General features: G+C 39.7%; 1 protein-coding gene across 12 annotated transcripts in view; it reads right to left on the bottom strand.

Moving 5' to 3' along the window:
* UTRN (utrophin) overlaps window positions 1-15,855 on the bottom strand; it is a 569,920-nt gene that overhangs the window by 197,280 nt on the left and 356,785 nt on the right. The window contains exon 1 of one of the 12 annotated variants that reach the window (XM_075924361.1): window positions 3,204-3,263. The exons of 10 other annotated variants lie outside the window; for them this stretch is intronic. In XM_075924361.1, coding sequence (XP_075780476.1) covers window positions 3,204-3,248 — 45 coding nt within the window. In that variant the 5' untranslated portion in view covers window positions 3,249-3,263. Of the gene's footprint in view, window positions 1-15; window positions 559-3,203; window positions 3,264-15,855 lie in introns of those variants that run through there. One more of the 12 variants, XM_075924360.1, reaches the window with a different exon arrangement.

Genomic DNA, 15,855 nt, shown 5'->3' with positions numbered 1-15,855 from the left:
CTTGCCTCTGCATACCTTTTCAAATTTTGTCAGCAATTCCCATAAGCTGAAGTTCAGGCCAATCATGGTAACGTGTCCCTTTGAGCCTACATCTTTCTGATAAAGATCCTCCAGTCAAGTCTATAGCCTCCAAAACGTTTGTGGGTTTTTTCCAGCTATACCTCCTTTAAACCCTTTGGAAAATCCAGAGCATGTACTTCCATTGCACTGTATTCCTTCCGAGGCAGCTTACACAGTATCAACATTTTAGTGTTCCCACTGTACCCAGTTGTTCTTATGGGCTGGGCAGTTCAGAATAAATGGACTCAATGCTATTTGTTCGATTAGCCAGGTTCCATGATGCTGGCATGTTCTCCTTGTGTCTCTAGACGGCCCAGGATTCCCTTTTGTTCACCCCTCTAATGGCCTGCAGGTCCCAACTGTTTTCTGCTCAGCCCCAAGCTCAATGTTGGGTCTCAATTACACACAGCAAAAGGCATTATCCTCATGGCATGCAGAAAGGAAAAAGCAAACTATTCCAAGCTCGCACCATTCAGGGATTTTTCCGCAAGGAGACATTTTTGGGAAGAGAAACCACAAGCCATCTTCTTTGGAGGAATTAAAATAGGGTGAAGTAAATTTCAGTCTGAAGAAAAAGAAGAGATATCACCAAAATGCTGGACAGAAGGCCACCCCTTCTTTCTCTCACTCTCTTTCAACCAGGAGCAGATGTGTTGCTATGGTAATGACCAAGCTAGCTTCACTCCATTTCCTTCTGTCAGTCTAGTCTAGGGGATGTTGTACTGCAACACAACTAAGGCCTAGTTAAAAAAAAAAATACTTCCCTCTAGCTAAGCAAAACTTCCAACAAAGGATCACACTGTAACCTCTGAAACCTTTGCTGGAATCCTTCGATTCCATTGCTGCTCTGACAGCAGTGTGGTAATCTATTCCCCAGCATTTGTTTATTGTTTTAATCAGCATCCTCCCTTCCACCACCCCTCCTGCTGCTCAGCAGCTAAGCTCACTCCCATTTCCTGCAGGCCTCCCTTGCTGCAAAACATTTGGAACTCTAAGAAGTGCAAAACTCCTGCACCACCAGTCACCACTCCTTTACTTACTCATCATACTTCCCTCTCTCCTCAAGAGGAAACTGGGATAGTTAATCATTAAATAGGTTATTTTAAACGCTAAAAGTAACAAATATTATATCAGAAGCCTATGCAGAGATACACATCTTATTACTTCACATGCAGATTCTTTTAATCTTAGTCCTTTGCTCTCGTTTCTGCAAGAAACCTGATACCTGACGTTTGCATACTAGGAAATCTCAATTTAAAATAATTTCCACTTGAAAAAGTAAGTGTGTGTGTGTGTAGTGGCTTGTTGTAGCTATCAATGCTTTGTGTACACCACTTATTCAATTGGTAAGTGCTGCAAAATGCTGTGCAGCAAGTAAAAGAATATAGTAATAGTTTAAAAAAATAAAATTCACAAAATATCTATGTTACAACTATCACTCATGTTGCATTTCTCCAATCCACATGAAAATGATTACATGACATAACTCTCTCAGAGACAGATTGTTCTGAAATATGGGGGATGTTTTTACGATAATATAAGCAAGATTTTGCTACAGTTACTTGTCTTTCCTTTGTTTACATGTGTAGGTATGTTACAAACACGCATACACCCAATGCAAATATTCTACAGAAATATAACTGTATTTATAATAAAATATTATTGAATGATAAAATCAGAATAATTTAGAGAACCAAATTCAGAGAGAGATCAGGAACTGTTTATATTCAATTTTTTTTTTTAAAGAAAATTTTGGAAATTTTTGTTGGAAAGTGAGAGCTGCCTCTGCATGCTACTTAATAGAGAGTTAAGCTACCTCTAAATCTTCATCTTTCACAGACTCTTCTCTCCTTTTGTAGTATTTCCCTTAAAATACATTTTTTCATAATCTTTATAAAAGTCCTAAATAATGACATGACACAATGAATCCCCACGCCTGAAAGTCTTATGTATTTGTACCTCCAAAACAAAGGCTGCCAGATGGCTTGCAAATTTGTCAACACAGAGGATTCACTTTAGATGGCTGGTTTCAAATTTGCATAAGGAGAGCGATTAAATAATAGTCAAAAAACAACTAGTATTGCTGTGTCACCTTAGAGACTAACAAAGGTATACAATCATGAAAACCCTTGAAAGCTCAAAATCCTATACCTTTATTAATCTCTAAAATGCTACAGGACTACTCATTTTTGAAGTTATAGACTAACACAGCTGCACCTCCAACTTCAAAATAACAGTTATTCTTCAAAAGACTTGCAGGAAGTCTCTATGCAGGTCTAATGAGCAGGTATCCACCTTGTAAGCCTAGCACATGGCCACTTGCCTCAATGACATTTGCAGCAGACACATTAAGGAACAAAGGGGACGTGGATATTGAACTACTTGTTATATGCAAGGCTGCTGCAGTGTTGTACTCTAATGACTAAGGAATGCAATCAGCAAAGCTGTCAATTTGTCACCTTTTACCAGTGCGAACACATGCACTTTTAGAAAACAATTTTGAAATAAAATGAAAGTTCATTCTTAAAGGGTGACCATTCAGGCACTGGATTTCTCCATGATTACTTGGCTTGCAATACATCCTTTGCTTGTGCATATACTGTCTTAAGAGAACAGGGACAGCAATGCATTTAAACATACAAGAACCCTGGGGCAACATCATGGCTGGTGTAAACTGTCGTAGCTCCATTGAAGTCAAGGGACTCAAAGTTTACCCCTCCTAAAGACCTGTCTCCTATGAGCAGTTCAGAGAGTAGGATTCTTTACTTACTCACAAGACCAGAACAGATAGGTAAAGTGTGTGTGTGTGGGGGGGGGGGGGGGGGGGGGTTGCAGGGTTTACGCACCTTCCAACCAACTCACAACATATAAAGTCTTGTTAAAAGGCCCAACGGTATTGATGGTGCCCCATTAAAGTCACTGAGGAAAGCATGCATTAAAGTATTATGCTACCAACTCATTTTTTATTATACTAGGAATTTTTTCCTTTTTATAGTGATAGAAATGTAGCCGTGTTAGAAAGACTAATTTTAAACTCCCTAATCTTCTTTAATGGATGCTGCTAAGATCTAAAATATAGACTAGTCTGAGTACATGGAATATGTGTAAGACCAATTTTCTTCTTTCCTAAATTAGCTACTTACTGAAAAAAATCTGAAAATAAATATAGAGCATAGGAGTCTTAACATTATCTGCCCTGCAGGGGATTCCAATGAATTCCTGTTGAAACAAGGTCCACTTCTTTTCTGCAAGACACAGAATTTTAGGTCAATTCTTATTGACACTGCAGTCCCTTTCCATTACACTAACAGCATAAAGGGGTTGACTTTAAAGTTGGCATAAACTAAATTTATACCTCTGTACAGATATCTTTACTCTCAGGGGGTTTTAATGTTAACAGGCCCACAGCCCTAGATCTGTACACAAAAAATGCATATGTCAATTTCAGTTTGAGAGGAATAGTGTTCTATTTCATAGTTGGAGATAGTAATAGGCAGCTCCTCATCTTACATGAGATTTAGAAAGGTAAGGAGAGAGGTGGAAATGTATTGCTCTATGGAATTCTGCAGAAAATGTTCCGGTATACAATTTACGATCGGACTAACGCTGACTGTAAAGTAGTTCTTTGATCTAAACTGTAAAAGTAGTACACACAAAAATTGTTCTTGATCCTCCATCACATGAAATGAAAACAGATTAATATTCACAAATCTCTCCATTTGTGGAAGAAAAAAATTGTTTTAACTGGATTCTATCTTGCCAAATACTTATTATATCTTTAGTGAGAAAAATAATGTAGACATTAAGTCGTATTTTGGGGTACGAGAGGTACAAACCATGGATGCTAAATATATAATTAATGCTATTTATTACATATTACTGTTTAAATTTTTATGATCCGCATTAGATGTATTTTTATATAAAAGTATGATACTGTTGGTAACACAAATGTAATATTATAATGAAAGCTACAGCTCACACAAAAGTTTTAATTATTAAATATAAGAGATCCAAGAAGTTGGCACTGTGCCAGTTTAAACCTTTATGCTATTACCTCTGAGCTAATTTTCTAAGGATGAAACAAGCTTACCACTAACAGCACAGTAACAAAACTTAATTTCCTGTACTCTCAGTCACAAAGAATATTGACAATGGGATTTCCAACAAGCTTGGAGAATGTTCTAAAACATTTAAGCACATTGCCACTGAAGAATGTTATCACATACATTAACATAGTTTTCTTTCTTGATTCATTTTAAATCATATTGTACACATGACAAACAGGAATGTGACATTTTTGCTGTGGTCTTCAGGGGAATTACTAATGATTTATATTGGTGTGTAAAAGCAATCAATTCCTAAGTATTTATTCATTGCTCTACATAAAGAGGTTAATATTAAAAATAGTTATTACAGTGCATAGCCATAAGCACATGCAGAGTCCCACTGACACTATGTGAGATGTAATAATATACATGAGAGCAAGTATCTGCAGAATTTAGCTCTAAATTGTATGTTCAGGAAAACAAAATGAAACAGAGAAAGAACAAAACTTCTACTATAGTTTACATCGAGTAAGATCTAATCCAGGAACTCTATGAATAGCAGGAGAAGGAATGTCTGAATGCTTAGTGCCTTAAGAAGAGTCACCACTACAGCAATTTATCAAACATAAAGCAGGTGGCAGCCACAGGTAACTGAAAGCTGAAGATAACTGAATGCAAGTGAACCAGTGGAATCAATAAAATCACACATTCCACTGCCACAAGAAGGAAAAACTTCTGATTGAGTTTGACATGATCCTACAATAGTAAGGTTGCTTCAAATATAGTTGCTGCCTTAAATTTATAAGACTGTCTTTCAGCTAAGGCTGTGCACTGAACTTCTCTTTCTACACAAAAACAAATGTTGGGACACATTAAGACGCTCAAAAAAGTTTTTTAGTATTTTAGGATGCATACAAAAACAATGAATAGTGTTCAAAACACTAATTGACCACCTGAATTCAAAATGTAACAACAAAAATCTTCCAAGAGAAATTCAACTATGAAGCTGGTTTATACAAAGTTCCTACCTATATGATTCAGAACAATGAACAACAAGATAAAAGATAAAACTAACAGTGCTTCTTGAGATATTCAATAGATTGTTACTGCGAATTAGTATATCACTCCTTTGCTTAGAAAATGTATGGTTTTGGGCAAGAAGATTCAAAAGCCATTCTGGTATTTCCTCTATCCCCTTGTAAAAAAAATCTGTGATGGCAATTTGATCCAAACTAAAAGAGAGTCAAATCCAAACTCTTCTGCTAGATCAGAATTCACAGTATGAACTCAAATAGCTCCAAGAAGCACCTTAATATGTGCATCAGGTATTAACTTAAAGACCTCCAGTTCCATTAAAAAGGCTACAAAAATATGAAACAGGTCGCCCAGGTAACCTCAGCCAATAGCTGAGTCAACTGCCACATATGAAGTGCAAAGGTCATTTAGGATATGTCTACAATTGCATTCAATCAACAAAACTTTTGTTGTTCATGGGTACTTACCTCCCATCTGCCTCCACGCAAACAACATAGCTTTGCCATACCAAGTGAAATTTGTTTGCTCCTGCTGACAAAGCAAAACCCCTTTTAGGGGTGCAAGCATTTTGTCGACAAAAGTACTGACAAACAGTGTGTCAGCACTGTCTTGTCTATGTAGACATATCATGAGAATCTGCCAATAAAAGGAGAGAAGGAAATTCCACCACAGTGGAATGAATCAACAAACATTTAAAAAATACAACTTTAAAATATGATATGGGAATATTTAAATTGCTACAAGTTGTATGGAAAGGTTTAGAGATCCTTTTCACATATCTGAAGCTTAAAGCCAAAAAAATCCATAGTATTTTTTTTTCAAGTGAAAGACAAAAAAAGCTCTCACTTAGATTAATCAACCAGCCACGTGCAGAGGCCAGCCCTGTGCAACTTCTAAAGTCACTAATGACAAAGACAGATCTTTATTAGGCAAGTACAGATAACGAAGAGACAACTTAATGTTTCATAATGATGGGTTTCTTCAGAAGCATCAAACATGATGTAAAATCTCAGAGGACAATATGTGGAAAGTCCAAATGGGACACTGAAAATACAAATCTTTTTTACCTCATTTCAAATTCAAATACAAAAGAGAAGACAGGCTTGGATCCTAGCCTATATTTAAAATAGAATTTAGCATTTCACATTTTCCTACCTGTAACTAAATTATTTTCTGTCCTCCTAGCAGATTAAAGACATACCATATGACACAAATGAAATATATGTCTTTTAAAATAACTGCTAATCTGCAAGAAGTGGTAATTTATTTCTGTTTTTCCGAGCTGCAGAGGATACAAATCTCTCAGGAATTAGAGCTGACCCATGAAAAGATTATTAGTAATTAAGCAAATAATTATGTTGTAGACAAGTTCTCAATCCCTGTAGTTTGAAGGATATGAAACATCATACTTGATTTACAATGGTTTTCACTACAATACTACCTTAAACTCTTCAACACTGGTGTTGACGTCTGGCCAGCTCAATACCTATAGATTTATATTTCATTCAAATAGCACACTGCAGTTTTCTCTAAGTTTGCTACCCAAAAATGGCATTTATACCCAAGGCCCTGAGAAGGAAACATAGCTATGCCTTCCATAGATCATCATTTATCAGATTGCCACATTCCAAGGGCATGTGACCTGATACATACTATTGACTGAGTCTTTCTAATTTTAGAAAATATATTTTATCTTACGCTTTCAGTCAATTAAATGGTCATAATATCAGAGAAAGGAGAACACATTTCAGTGAAGATCTGCTTATCTTGAGTGACTTATTGAGGAGGGATTATTCTCTCAATTCACTGTAAACTCAAGCAACGTAAGAAGAAAGTCGATTCTGCTCAGAACTATAACTCTAGCTAAATGAAGACGACTAAAAGAAATTATTTTATGTCAAACGATTGTTTCAGTTTAGCCATTCTGTACCCCATAACCACTCATAAAATGATCTTTCCTATTTAAAAAGGCACTCAGTGGCTGCGTCTAGACTGGCAAGTTTTTCCGCAAAAGCAGATGCTTTTGCGGAAAAACTTGCCAGCTGTCTACACTGGCCGCTTGAATTTGTGCAAGAACACTGACGATCTAATGTAAGAGTGTCAGTGTTCTCGTGCAAATACTATGATGCTACCGCTCGGGAAAAAGCCCTCTTGCGCAAATGCTTTTCCGCAAGAGGGCCAGTGTAGACAGGTAAAAACTGTTTTGTGCAAAAAAGCCCCGATGGCGAAAATAGTGATCGGGGCTTTCTTGCGCAAAACCGTGTCTAGATTGGCACGGACGCTTTTCTGCAAAAACTGCTTTTGCGCAAAAGCATCCATGCCAATCTAGGCGTTCTTTTCCGCAAATGCTTTTAAGGGAAAAACTTTTCCGTTAAAAGCATTTGCGGAAAATCTAGACGCAGCCAATATGTATTGATTTATAGTGTTTTTTCTTTTGAAGTTAGTCTTAAATTTCAGGGGATTTTTAGAAAATTCAATGTGGTTATATCCCTACTAAAACAGTCAGAGAAAAAGTCCACCAAGAGCATAATTAATCTTTTTTGTGTATACATGGGCATCTACTGAACAACAACTCTATGAAGACAAAAAAGTCCATCCACTTGATCAAATGAGAAAGCGTGTTTACCATTCATACCATTCATGTTATACACTATTCAAGGGATATTTTAAAAAGAATTTATTAAAAACAAACAACATGATCACTGAGTGCAAAGACTTCATTTGTCCCACTAAAATTTATAAATCAGATAATCCAGTCATCACAGAGCACTTGAAACTGTACAAAATGCCAGGACTGTTTGTACTGTTTAAAATACTGTTTGTATTATAAAAAGATTACCTCCTCACAAACCAACCCAAACTATATTATTTGATATAGTTAGGGAAGGAAAAAATATGCTGTATGAAAAGAAGATTTATTTTAAAAGGTGCATGATTCCTACAGTAGTTCAATTCCATTCTAATCTAAATTGAAACAAAAAACAGGACTGTGTAGCACTTTAAAGACTAACAAGATGGTTTAATAGGTGATGAGCTTTAGTGGGCCAGACCCACTTCCTCAGATCAAATAGTGCAAGAAAATTGTCACAACCATATATACCAAAGGATATTCTACCACTAATCTAAATTGGTTTTCAATCCAGAGGATTACATTTACAGACAAGTTATGCTACGAGGGTTTAAATGCTGCAGTTCAGAAAAAAAAAGTATTGATTATTTTTAGCAACTGTACAATGATTCTGCAAGATGAATCTATAGGTATGCAATTAGCAGAGCATGTTGTTCTTTTGTTGCTGTTGTTGTTATACAACAGATTTGGTTTATACTGACAGAAGTGAAATGGTCATAAACCTAACCATTGTTTAGTTTCTTCTAACTGATGGGGGAAACTATTCAGAGAGTTTCTAATTCAGAGGGATTGTTTTAAATTATTACTTCTCCAGAGCGGGGTGCACCAGAAGTGAGTACTGTACAGTGAACTCTCCCTATCCCAGATGTACCACAAGGAGGGTAGGGAAGCAAATAATCTGCTTCCCAGTGTAGTAAAAACTAAGTGTGCTTCTTCCCCTCCATTGCTTAAGCTCAAAAACAGCACGTATCATTTAGCTGATTGTGCATGCCTTAGAAGCTGCTAAACTTTCTGCCAGGGAACTTTCTGCCAGTAAACTTGCAGTGACCAATCACGTTGAGACACGCTGACCAGAAGGAATGTGAAATCTATAAAAGTTTCAGCTCAGGCGATGCTCAAGGTCGACCTTGCTTTGAGCACTGAGCTCCTCAGCCGAACTTGTTTGCAAACAATAAAATAGAGTTGGACCCAGTCTGAAAGTGTGACTCTCTTCTTGTAGCAAATTGAACTAGCCTCCAGGGGACGAAACTAGCAATTTATGCAATACCAGTTGGTGGTGGGGAGGGAGAGTATGAGAAGATTGATTACATAATTTCTCCAGGTGCCAATGCTCTAGCAGTACCCCTCTTCCTTCCTGCCCCCAAGGCTGCTTAGGCTTGGGACTGGCATAACTGAGCCCAGCAACATTTCTATATGAATCAGGGGATGGGGAGAAGCTTCACCCTTACCCACCCTCCCCCAGAGTGCCCGGGGGTGTGTGTTAGAGAGACTCAGAGCTGAGGCAATCCCAGGTGCGAGGGGGGGGAGGGGAAGCACATCCCCAGTCGATCTGGTGATTCTGTCTCTCTTCTGTTTGGTTTTATGAGAAGCAATCCCATTTTCCTGGCAAAACCAAACACTTGGTTTAAGTCAGCGTTTCTCAAACTGTGGGTCCCGACCCCCTTGGGGAGTCGTGAGCAACTTAGAGGGGGTTCGTGGGCAACTAAGTGGGGGGTTGCAGCAATGGAGAGGGGGGTCATGAGCAACTGAGGGCGGGGTCCCGGTATCACACAAGTTTGAGAACTCTGGTTTAAGTGATAAGAGGGAGCTGTGTACTGAATTTGGTGGTCCTAGCTCTCTCCCTCTCTCAAATATATAGTAGAAAAATACAATAACCAAAAATACTAGAATGGAAGTGATTTCTGATAACTAGCCAGTGTTAAGAACTGAAAACAGACTCAAATTAGCAGATGAGCTTTAAAAATAGCCTTTTCTCTGTCAACTAAGCCCCGAAACAAGCACTTTCCAAGTTTCTTTTGCATCTACCTAGCAAAAGAAACTAAGTTTTAAAATGCTTTTGAGGTACTGAGGAGCAGAACTCTGAACTACTTTGAGCAACAGGAGAAAAAAATGTACCAAGCTCTTCTGAAACTTGTGTTTACAGTCTCTCTTGTTTTCCTGTTGCACTTTTCTATTGTCATTTCTTAACACGCATCCCTCAATTGCCCATGAAAGATGAAGGTTTCATCTACTTCTAGTATCTTAGCTAGTCATTTTTTAAATAAACGATTGTAAGTGCATAAATGTCCACTATGAATGTATGTATTTCCAATTACAGTAAAACTCCAATAGTCCAGCACTACCTGGAACCCGCAAGTGCTCCAGCCAGCTGGACAACTGGAGCTGCTCTGGGCCTCTTCTCCCAAGTCCGCTGCTGCCACTGCTGCTGAAGCTAACCAGAGAAGCTGCGGTACTGCCAAGTTGGTCCCACAGCACCATCCCTCACCCCCCTGCTCAGTGCCTGGAAGCACCCCAGCTGCTCTGCCCGCCACTTCCCCAAGTCTGCCACTCATCAGTTTCAGCAGCGGCAGATTTGGGGAAGCCGTGGGGCAGAGCAGCTGGGGTGCTGCCAGAGTGGTCCTGCAGTGCCGCTCAGGTGAGAGGCAGCGCTGCGGGACAAACCTGGCAGCACCCCAGCTGCTCTGCCCCGCCTCTTCCCCAAGTCGCCGCTGCCACTTGCAGACCCAGCTGGCCTGTCTCAGGCGGCTGCACGGGGCTTCCCCCGCCTCTCTGCAAAATGGTGGAGGGTTCGCCCCACGCCGCGCTGTTCCCCACTGGACCCACCCGTCCCCACATCCGTCACAGCCCCCCTGCCGGAGTACCTCCCGATACTCCAGCATATCCGATAATCCAGCACCGCCTGGGTCCCAAAGGTGCCGGATTATCGGAAGTCTACTGTATAATGTAAAAAATGGGAAAGGTTTCAGATAAATTAAAGCACACAAAACAAATTATTTAAAAACTGTTGAGACACTGGTAGTTCCTAAACTAGTCTTGTTTATAATCCATAAGAAAAGGAGTCACAACTGCTCTTATGTTCACTGATTAAAGCACACAAATTTAAGGAAGAAGGGAGTGATTTTCAAAAGCACAAATCGAAGTTCTACTACAAATATCATGTTACCTCACTTACCAAAGACAACCAGCTATAACTGTATTCAGAAATAAATCACCCCTGAAATAAGAAAATAAAACAAGACATAGTTCACAAAAACTTAAATTAAAAAGTGAGAGTTCCTTGATAGCCTTCAAAGTGTTTTTGATCCTAAAGGAAAACCAGTGCAAAATAGATTATAAAGGATATTTACCTAGCATTTATTGTAGATAAAATCCTAAAATATAAAAGCAAGCACAGCAGATAAAAAAGGTACCTCCATGCATTTCAGAAGGTATCACAAATCTGTGTGCTATATTATATACTGTTTCTTTTTTAAAAACACTTTTATTTTCAGAATGCAGAGGGGTAACTAGTGGTGTCCCCCAAGGGTCAGTCCTGGGACCAATCTTGTTCAACTTATTCATAAATGATCTGGAGAAAGGGGTAAGCAGTGAGGTGGTAAAGTTTGCAGATGATACCAAATTGTTTAGGATAGTCAAGACAGAAGCAAACTGTGAGGGACTGCAAGAAGATCTCACCAAACTGAGTGATTGGGCAACAAAATGGCAAATGAAATTTAATGTGGATAAGTGTAAAGTACACATCGGGAAAAATAACCCCAACTATACGTACAGTATGATGAGGGCTAATTTGGCTACGACAAATCAGGAAAGAGATCTTGGAGTTATCGTGGACAGTTCTCTGAAAACTTCCACACAGTGTGCAACGGCGGTCAAAAAGGAAAATAGGATGCTAGGAATTATTAAGAAAGGGATAGAAAATAAGACCCAGAATATCTTACTGCCCCTGTATAAAACTATGGTATGCCAACATCTTGAATACTGTGTACAGATGTGGTCTCCTCACCTCAAAAAAGATATTTTGGCCTTGGAAAGGGTTCAGAAAAGGGCAACTAAAATGATTCGGGGTTTAGAACGGGTCCCCTATGAGGAGAGGTTAAAGAGACTGGGACTTTTCAGTTTTGAAAAGAGGAGACTGAGGAGGGATATGATAGAGGTATAAAAAATCATGAGTGGTGTGGAGAGGGTCGATAAAAGAAAATTTATTTATTAGTTCCCTAAATAGAAGAACTAGAGGACACCAAATGAAATTAATGGGTAGCAGGTTTAAAACTAATAAAAGAAAGTTCCTCTTCACACAGCATGTAGTCAACCTGTGGAACTCCCTGCCAGAGGAGGCTGTGAAGGCTAGGACTATAATGGAGTTTAAAGAGAAGCTAGATAATTTCATGGAGGTTAGGACCATAAAAGGATATTAGCCAGGGGATAAAATGGTGTCCTTGGCCTTTGTTTGTCAGAGGCTGGAGAAGGATGGCAGGAGACAAATCGCTTGATCATTGTCTTTGGTCCACCCTCTCTGGGGCACCTGGTGCTGGCCACTGTAGGCAGACAGGATACTGAGCTAGATGGACCTTTGGTCTGACCCAGTACGGCCGTTCTTATGTTCTTATGTTCTAAACCTCTCTCTATACAGTAACCTTTCAATAGCAATAATTGTAACTAGTAGAGTATGGTATGTCCTTTAATTTACAGTATGCAGTCAAGATGCTTTGCTGTCTTGCTGATCATTCTGGCAACTCTTACAGAAAGCTGGTTTTCTGTGCAGTGGGATGCCCAAAAGACTATTCTGTCAGCATTACACAGGAGCAGGGATTTTAAAATAAACACTATTTGTTCAAATATCTAGGGTGTGACAACGTTTCCCAGCACTTACTCTGCTGAAAACGGAACCTCCTTGTACATGGTGATAAAAGCCTATGTAGCTACAGTTCCCAAAGCCATGCCACTTTGAAGACCTAATACGCTTTCCTATATTGTAAGTGTTTATACGATATTTTTATAAAATATACAGAATGCAATTATAATACAGGTGATAAAATATACAGAATGCAATTATAATACAGGTTGAACCACTAATCTGGACTTCCCCAGTCTGGTAACACCTCTAGTCCGGCATCATCAGAAACCCCATGGGTGCTCCAGGGCTGCAACACTAAGAGGTTAAAACTGGAAGACTGAGGCCAGGAGTGTTTCGAGGAACAGCAGAACCCCAGGGACCCATGGCTGAAAGCACAGCCCCAGAGCCAGAGTGTGGGAGCATGGGGAGGCTTTTATTGACCTCCCTTGCTCCGGCAAATTCCCTGGTTCAGGGTCGGTCACATCCCAAGGATGCTGGACCAAGGAGGTACAACCTATATTAGCATTTAGGCACTAAACTGTACAATTAAATGGAAAAAGTAATAACTAAGCATTTGTTCTTTCTTTTCCTTTTCTTTCTATCCAATTTTACCTTCTTCTACAGCATAACTCAGCATTTACTAATTTATCTTTCAGTGTATACCCGTTCGGTCTCATTTTCTGTAATATCTAAGGAAACAAAGACAGAAATGCTAAGGGCCAGTTACTCCAATAAGACACCAGTACATTCGGAAGGGACTGAGTGGATGTGTCAGAGCGCAGAACCTCACACTAAAGATGGCAGAGATAGTCAGTGTCAGCACTCAAATTAGAACCGTGCTCTCAGTCCTACACTTACTCCACTAGACATATATTCTTCTCAACTGACTGGACTAAAATTCGGGCCAGAAGTTATTCACCAAAGAAAAAAATTTCATCTTCCAGCCTCTTTGGTTTCACAGATCCCCAAGGCTAATTCCCAGGAGTCTGCAGCTTTATGTGGAAAGTAGGACCATTAAGAACCTGTGATCCTGAACAAAAAACAGTGACATTCACTTAAACAGCTTGTTTATTCTCATAAATTACTTCAAGGCTAGATTAAAAAAAAAGCAAAAAAAAAGCTGAGAAATCTGTGTTTAAAACGGATAAATGAAAAAAAGAACGTAACCGCTAAAATCTGAAATTAACCTCTTATCCCCAAAGCTACAGTGAAGCAGAAATGCCCATACAGTGCCACATCTGTGTGCTTTGTGATTCTCTAGGCTGGCTCAAACTATTGTGTTAATAAATGCTGGCAATCATGTCTGCTTTCACTTTACAGCCCATTGTGAATCCTCAATTAGAGGTAGGCAAAAAACTTGCAAATGGGCCTCTCTCTGTTGAGCTGCCCACATGACAAATCATCACTATAAAAAGAGGTCGTCTAGGGCTGTTAATGTATAAAAAGAATTCCATCCCATAAAATTCTTGTTAAGCTCAGTCAGTTTAGGAATCAGATTACCTTTCAGGATTATATCTTAACTACAGAATTAATTTTTTTTTACAGTACACTTGCCATGTGATTTGTAAATGCCCAGATAGCAACCACACTACTTTTCTCCTTTTTTGCTGAAATTTACAACCTGAGGGCAGGTATCACATGCTAAGCTAAACATAAGCAGGGAGTTATATGGGCTCATGGTGCCCATGCTTCAAGAATATTCAGAGCATTGGGTCCCAATGCATCTCCCTAAGGATGTCCCTCCTAGCCTGGGGCCACAAGCCCCATTTCCTAGCCACCCCAGCCAGAGGAATCCTGGCTGGCCACAACTGTGCCTCCCACCTGCCCAGAGAAACCTCAGAGCAGCTGAAGCTCAGGGGAAAAGCTGCAGTGTCTCTTTGAATCAAAGATGATTTTATATGCCCCATCCAAGTTCTGTGGCAGCTGAGAGTGGTATTTGCTTGGGGCATGTCAAGAGCATCTTTGAATCAAGAGAAACCGTTCCCCAGAGTAGGCAGTGCTATCATGGCAGTGACAAGGGCCAGGTCCTTCAGCAATTGCCCTGTGTACTCCACCTCCCCAAATCAGTGAGACCAGTCTAGAAAGGATAGGGGATCCCTCCTCCGGAGTGGGGAGCAGTCTGGAGAGAGTCCTCCTCTGGCCTCAGCCCTGGATAGCTTGCTTGTATCCTAAACTCACCATTCCCAACCCCACCACAGAGCCTGCACCCTCAGCCAAAGCCCTTGCCCCCCCACATCCAAATCCACTGCCCCAATCCTGAGTCTCCTCTACGTCCTGAACCTCTTATCTCTGGCCCCACCCAGCAGCCCATACTCCTGCCCCTCAAAATTCTGCCCTATCGCTGCTCTATATATACTGAAATGTAAGTAAAATATTAATATTTCAATATATTTATTTTAAAATAATATGGTAAAAATGAGAAAGTAAGCAATTTTTCAGTAACAGTTATGTTTGCCAGGAATCCGGTTTTCAACCAGCAAGATCAAAAAGAGATACTGGTGGCTTCAGTCAGCACTACTGACTGCGCTGTTAAAAGTCTGATGAGCAACACAGCAAAGTCTAACTGGCCTGGCTCTGCACAGCTCTCGAAGTGGTCGGCATATCCCTGTGGCCACTAGACAGAATGTAACACTGTTGCAAAAAAACCAAACATCATTCTGGGATATAATAGCAGGAGTTCTGTAAGCAAGACATGAGAAGTAATGCTTTCACTCTACTCAGCGCTGGTTAGGCCTCAGCTCAAGTATTGTGTCCTGTTCTGGGCACCATATTTCAGGAAAGATATGGAGAAAGTCCAGAGAAGATTAAAGATCTAGAAAACCTGACCTCTGGTTGCACATAAGGAAAAACTTCCTGTCAGGGTGAATAAATACTGGAATAAATTGCCTGAGGAGGTTGTGGAATCTCCATCTCTGGATATTTTTAAGAGATGGTTAGACAAACACCAGGCCACGTGCAATCTAGATGGTGCTTGGTCCTGCCATGAGTGCAGGGGACTGGACTTGATGGCCTCTCAAGGTTCCTTCCAGTTCTATGATTCTAAGATGCAATGAACAGCTTTAATCAGAAAGGTACTTAAAAGTTTCTTTTAAAAACTTCAGGAAATTGCTAGCATGATACAGTAACCATTCATGACTGCCATCCAATGGTACATCTTAAAGAAAGCAACACAGTGGCATAAGAAAAATATCTGTTGCATTCACATTGTTTTTTAAAGTCATTATCCACTAGGCTAAGGAGCAAAGTCTGAC

This window comes from Pelodiscus sinensis, chromosome 3 (assembly GCF_049634645.1).
Source record: "Pelodiscus sinensis isolate JC-2024 chromosome 3, ASM4963464v1, whole genome shotgun sequence".
Classification (NCBI taxonomy): Eukaryota; Metazoa; Chordata; order Testudines; family Trionychidae; genus Pelodiscus; species Pelodiscus sinensis.
This window is presented reverse-complemented; position numbering and strand designations above follow the sequence as displayed.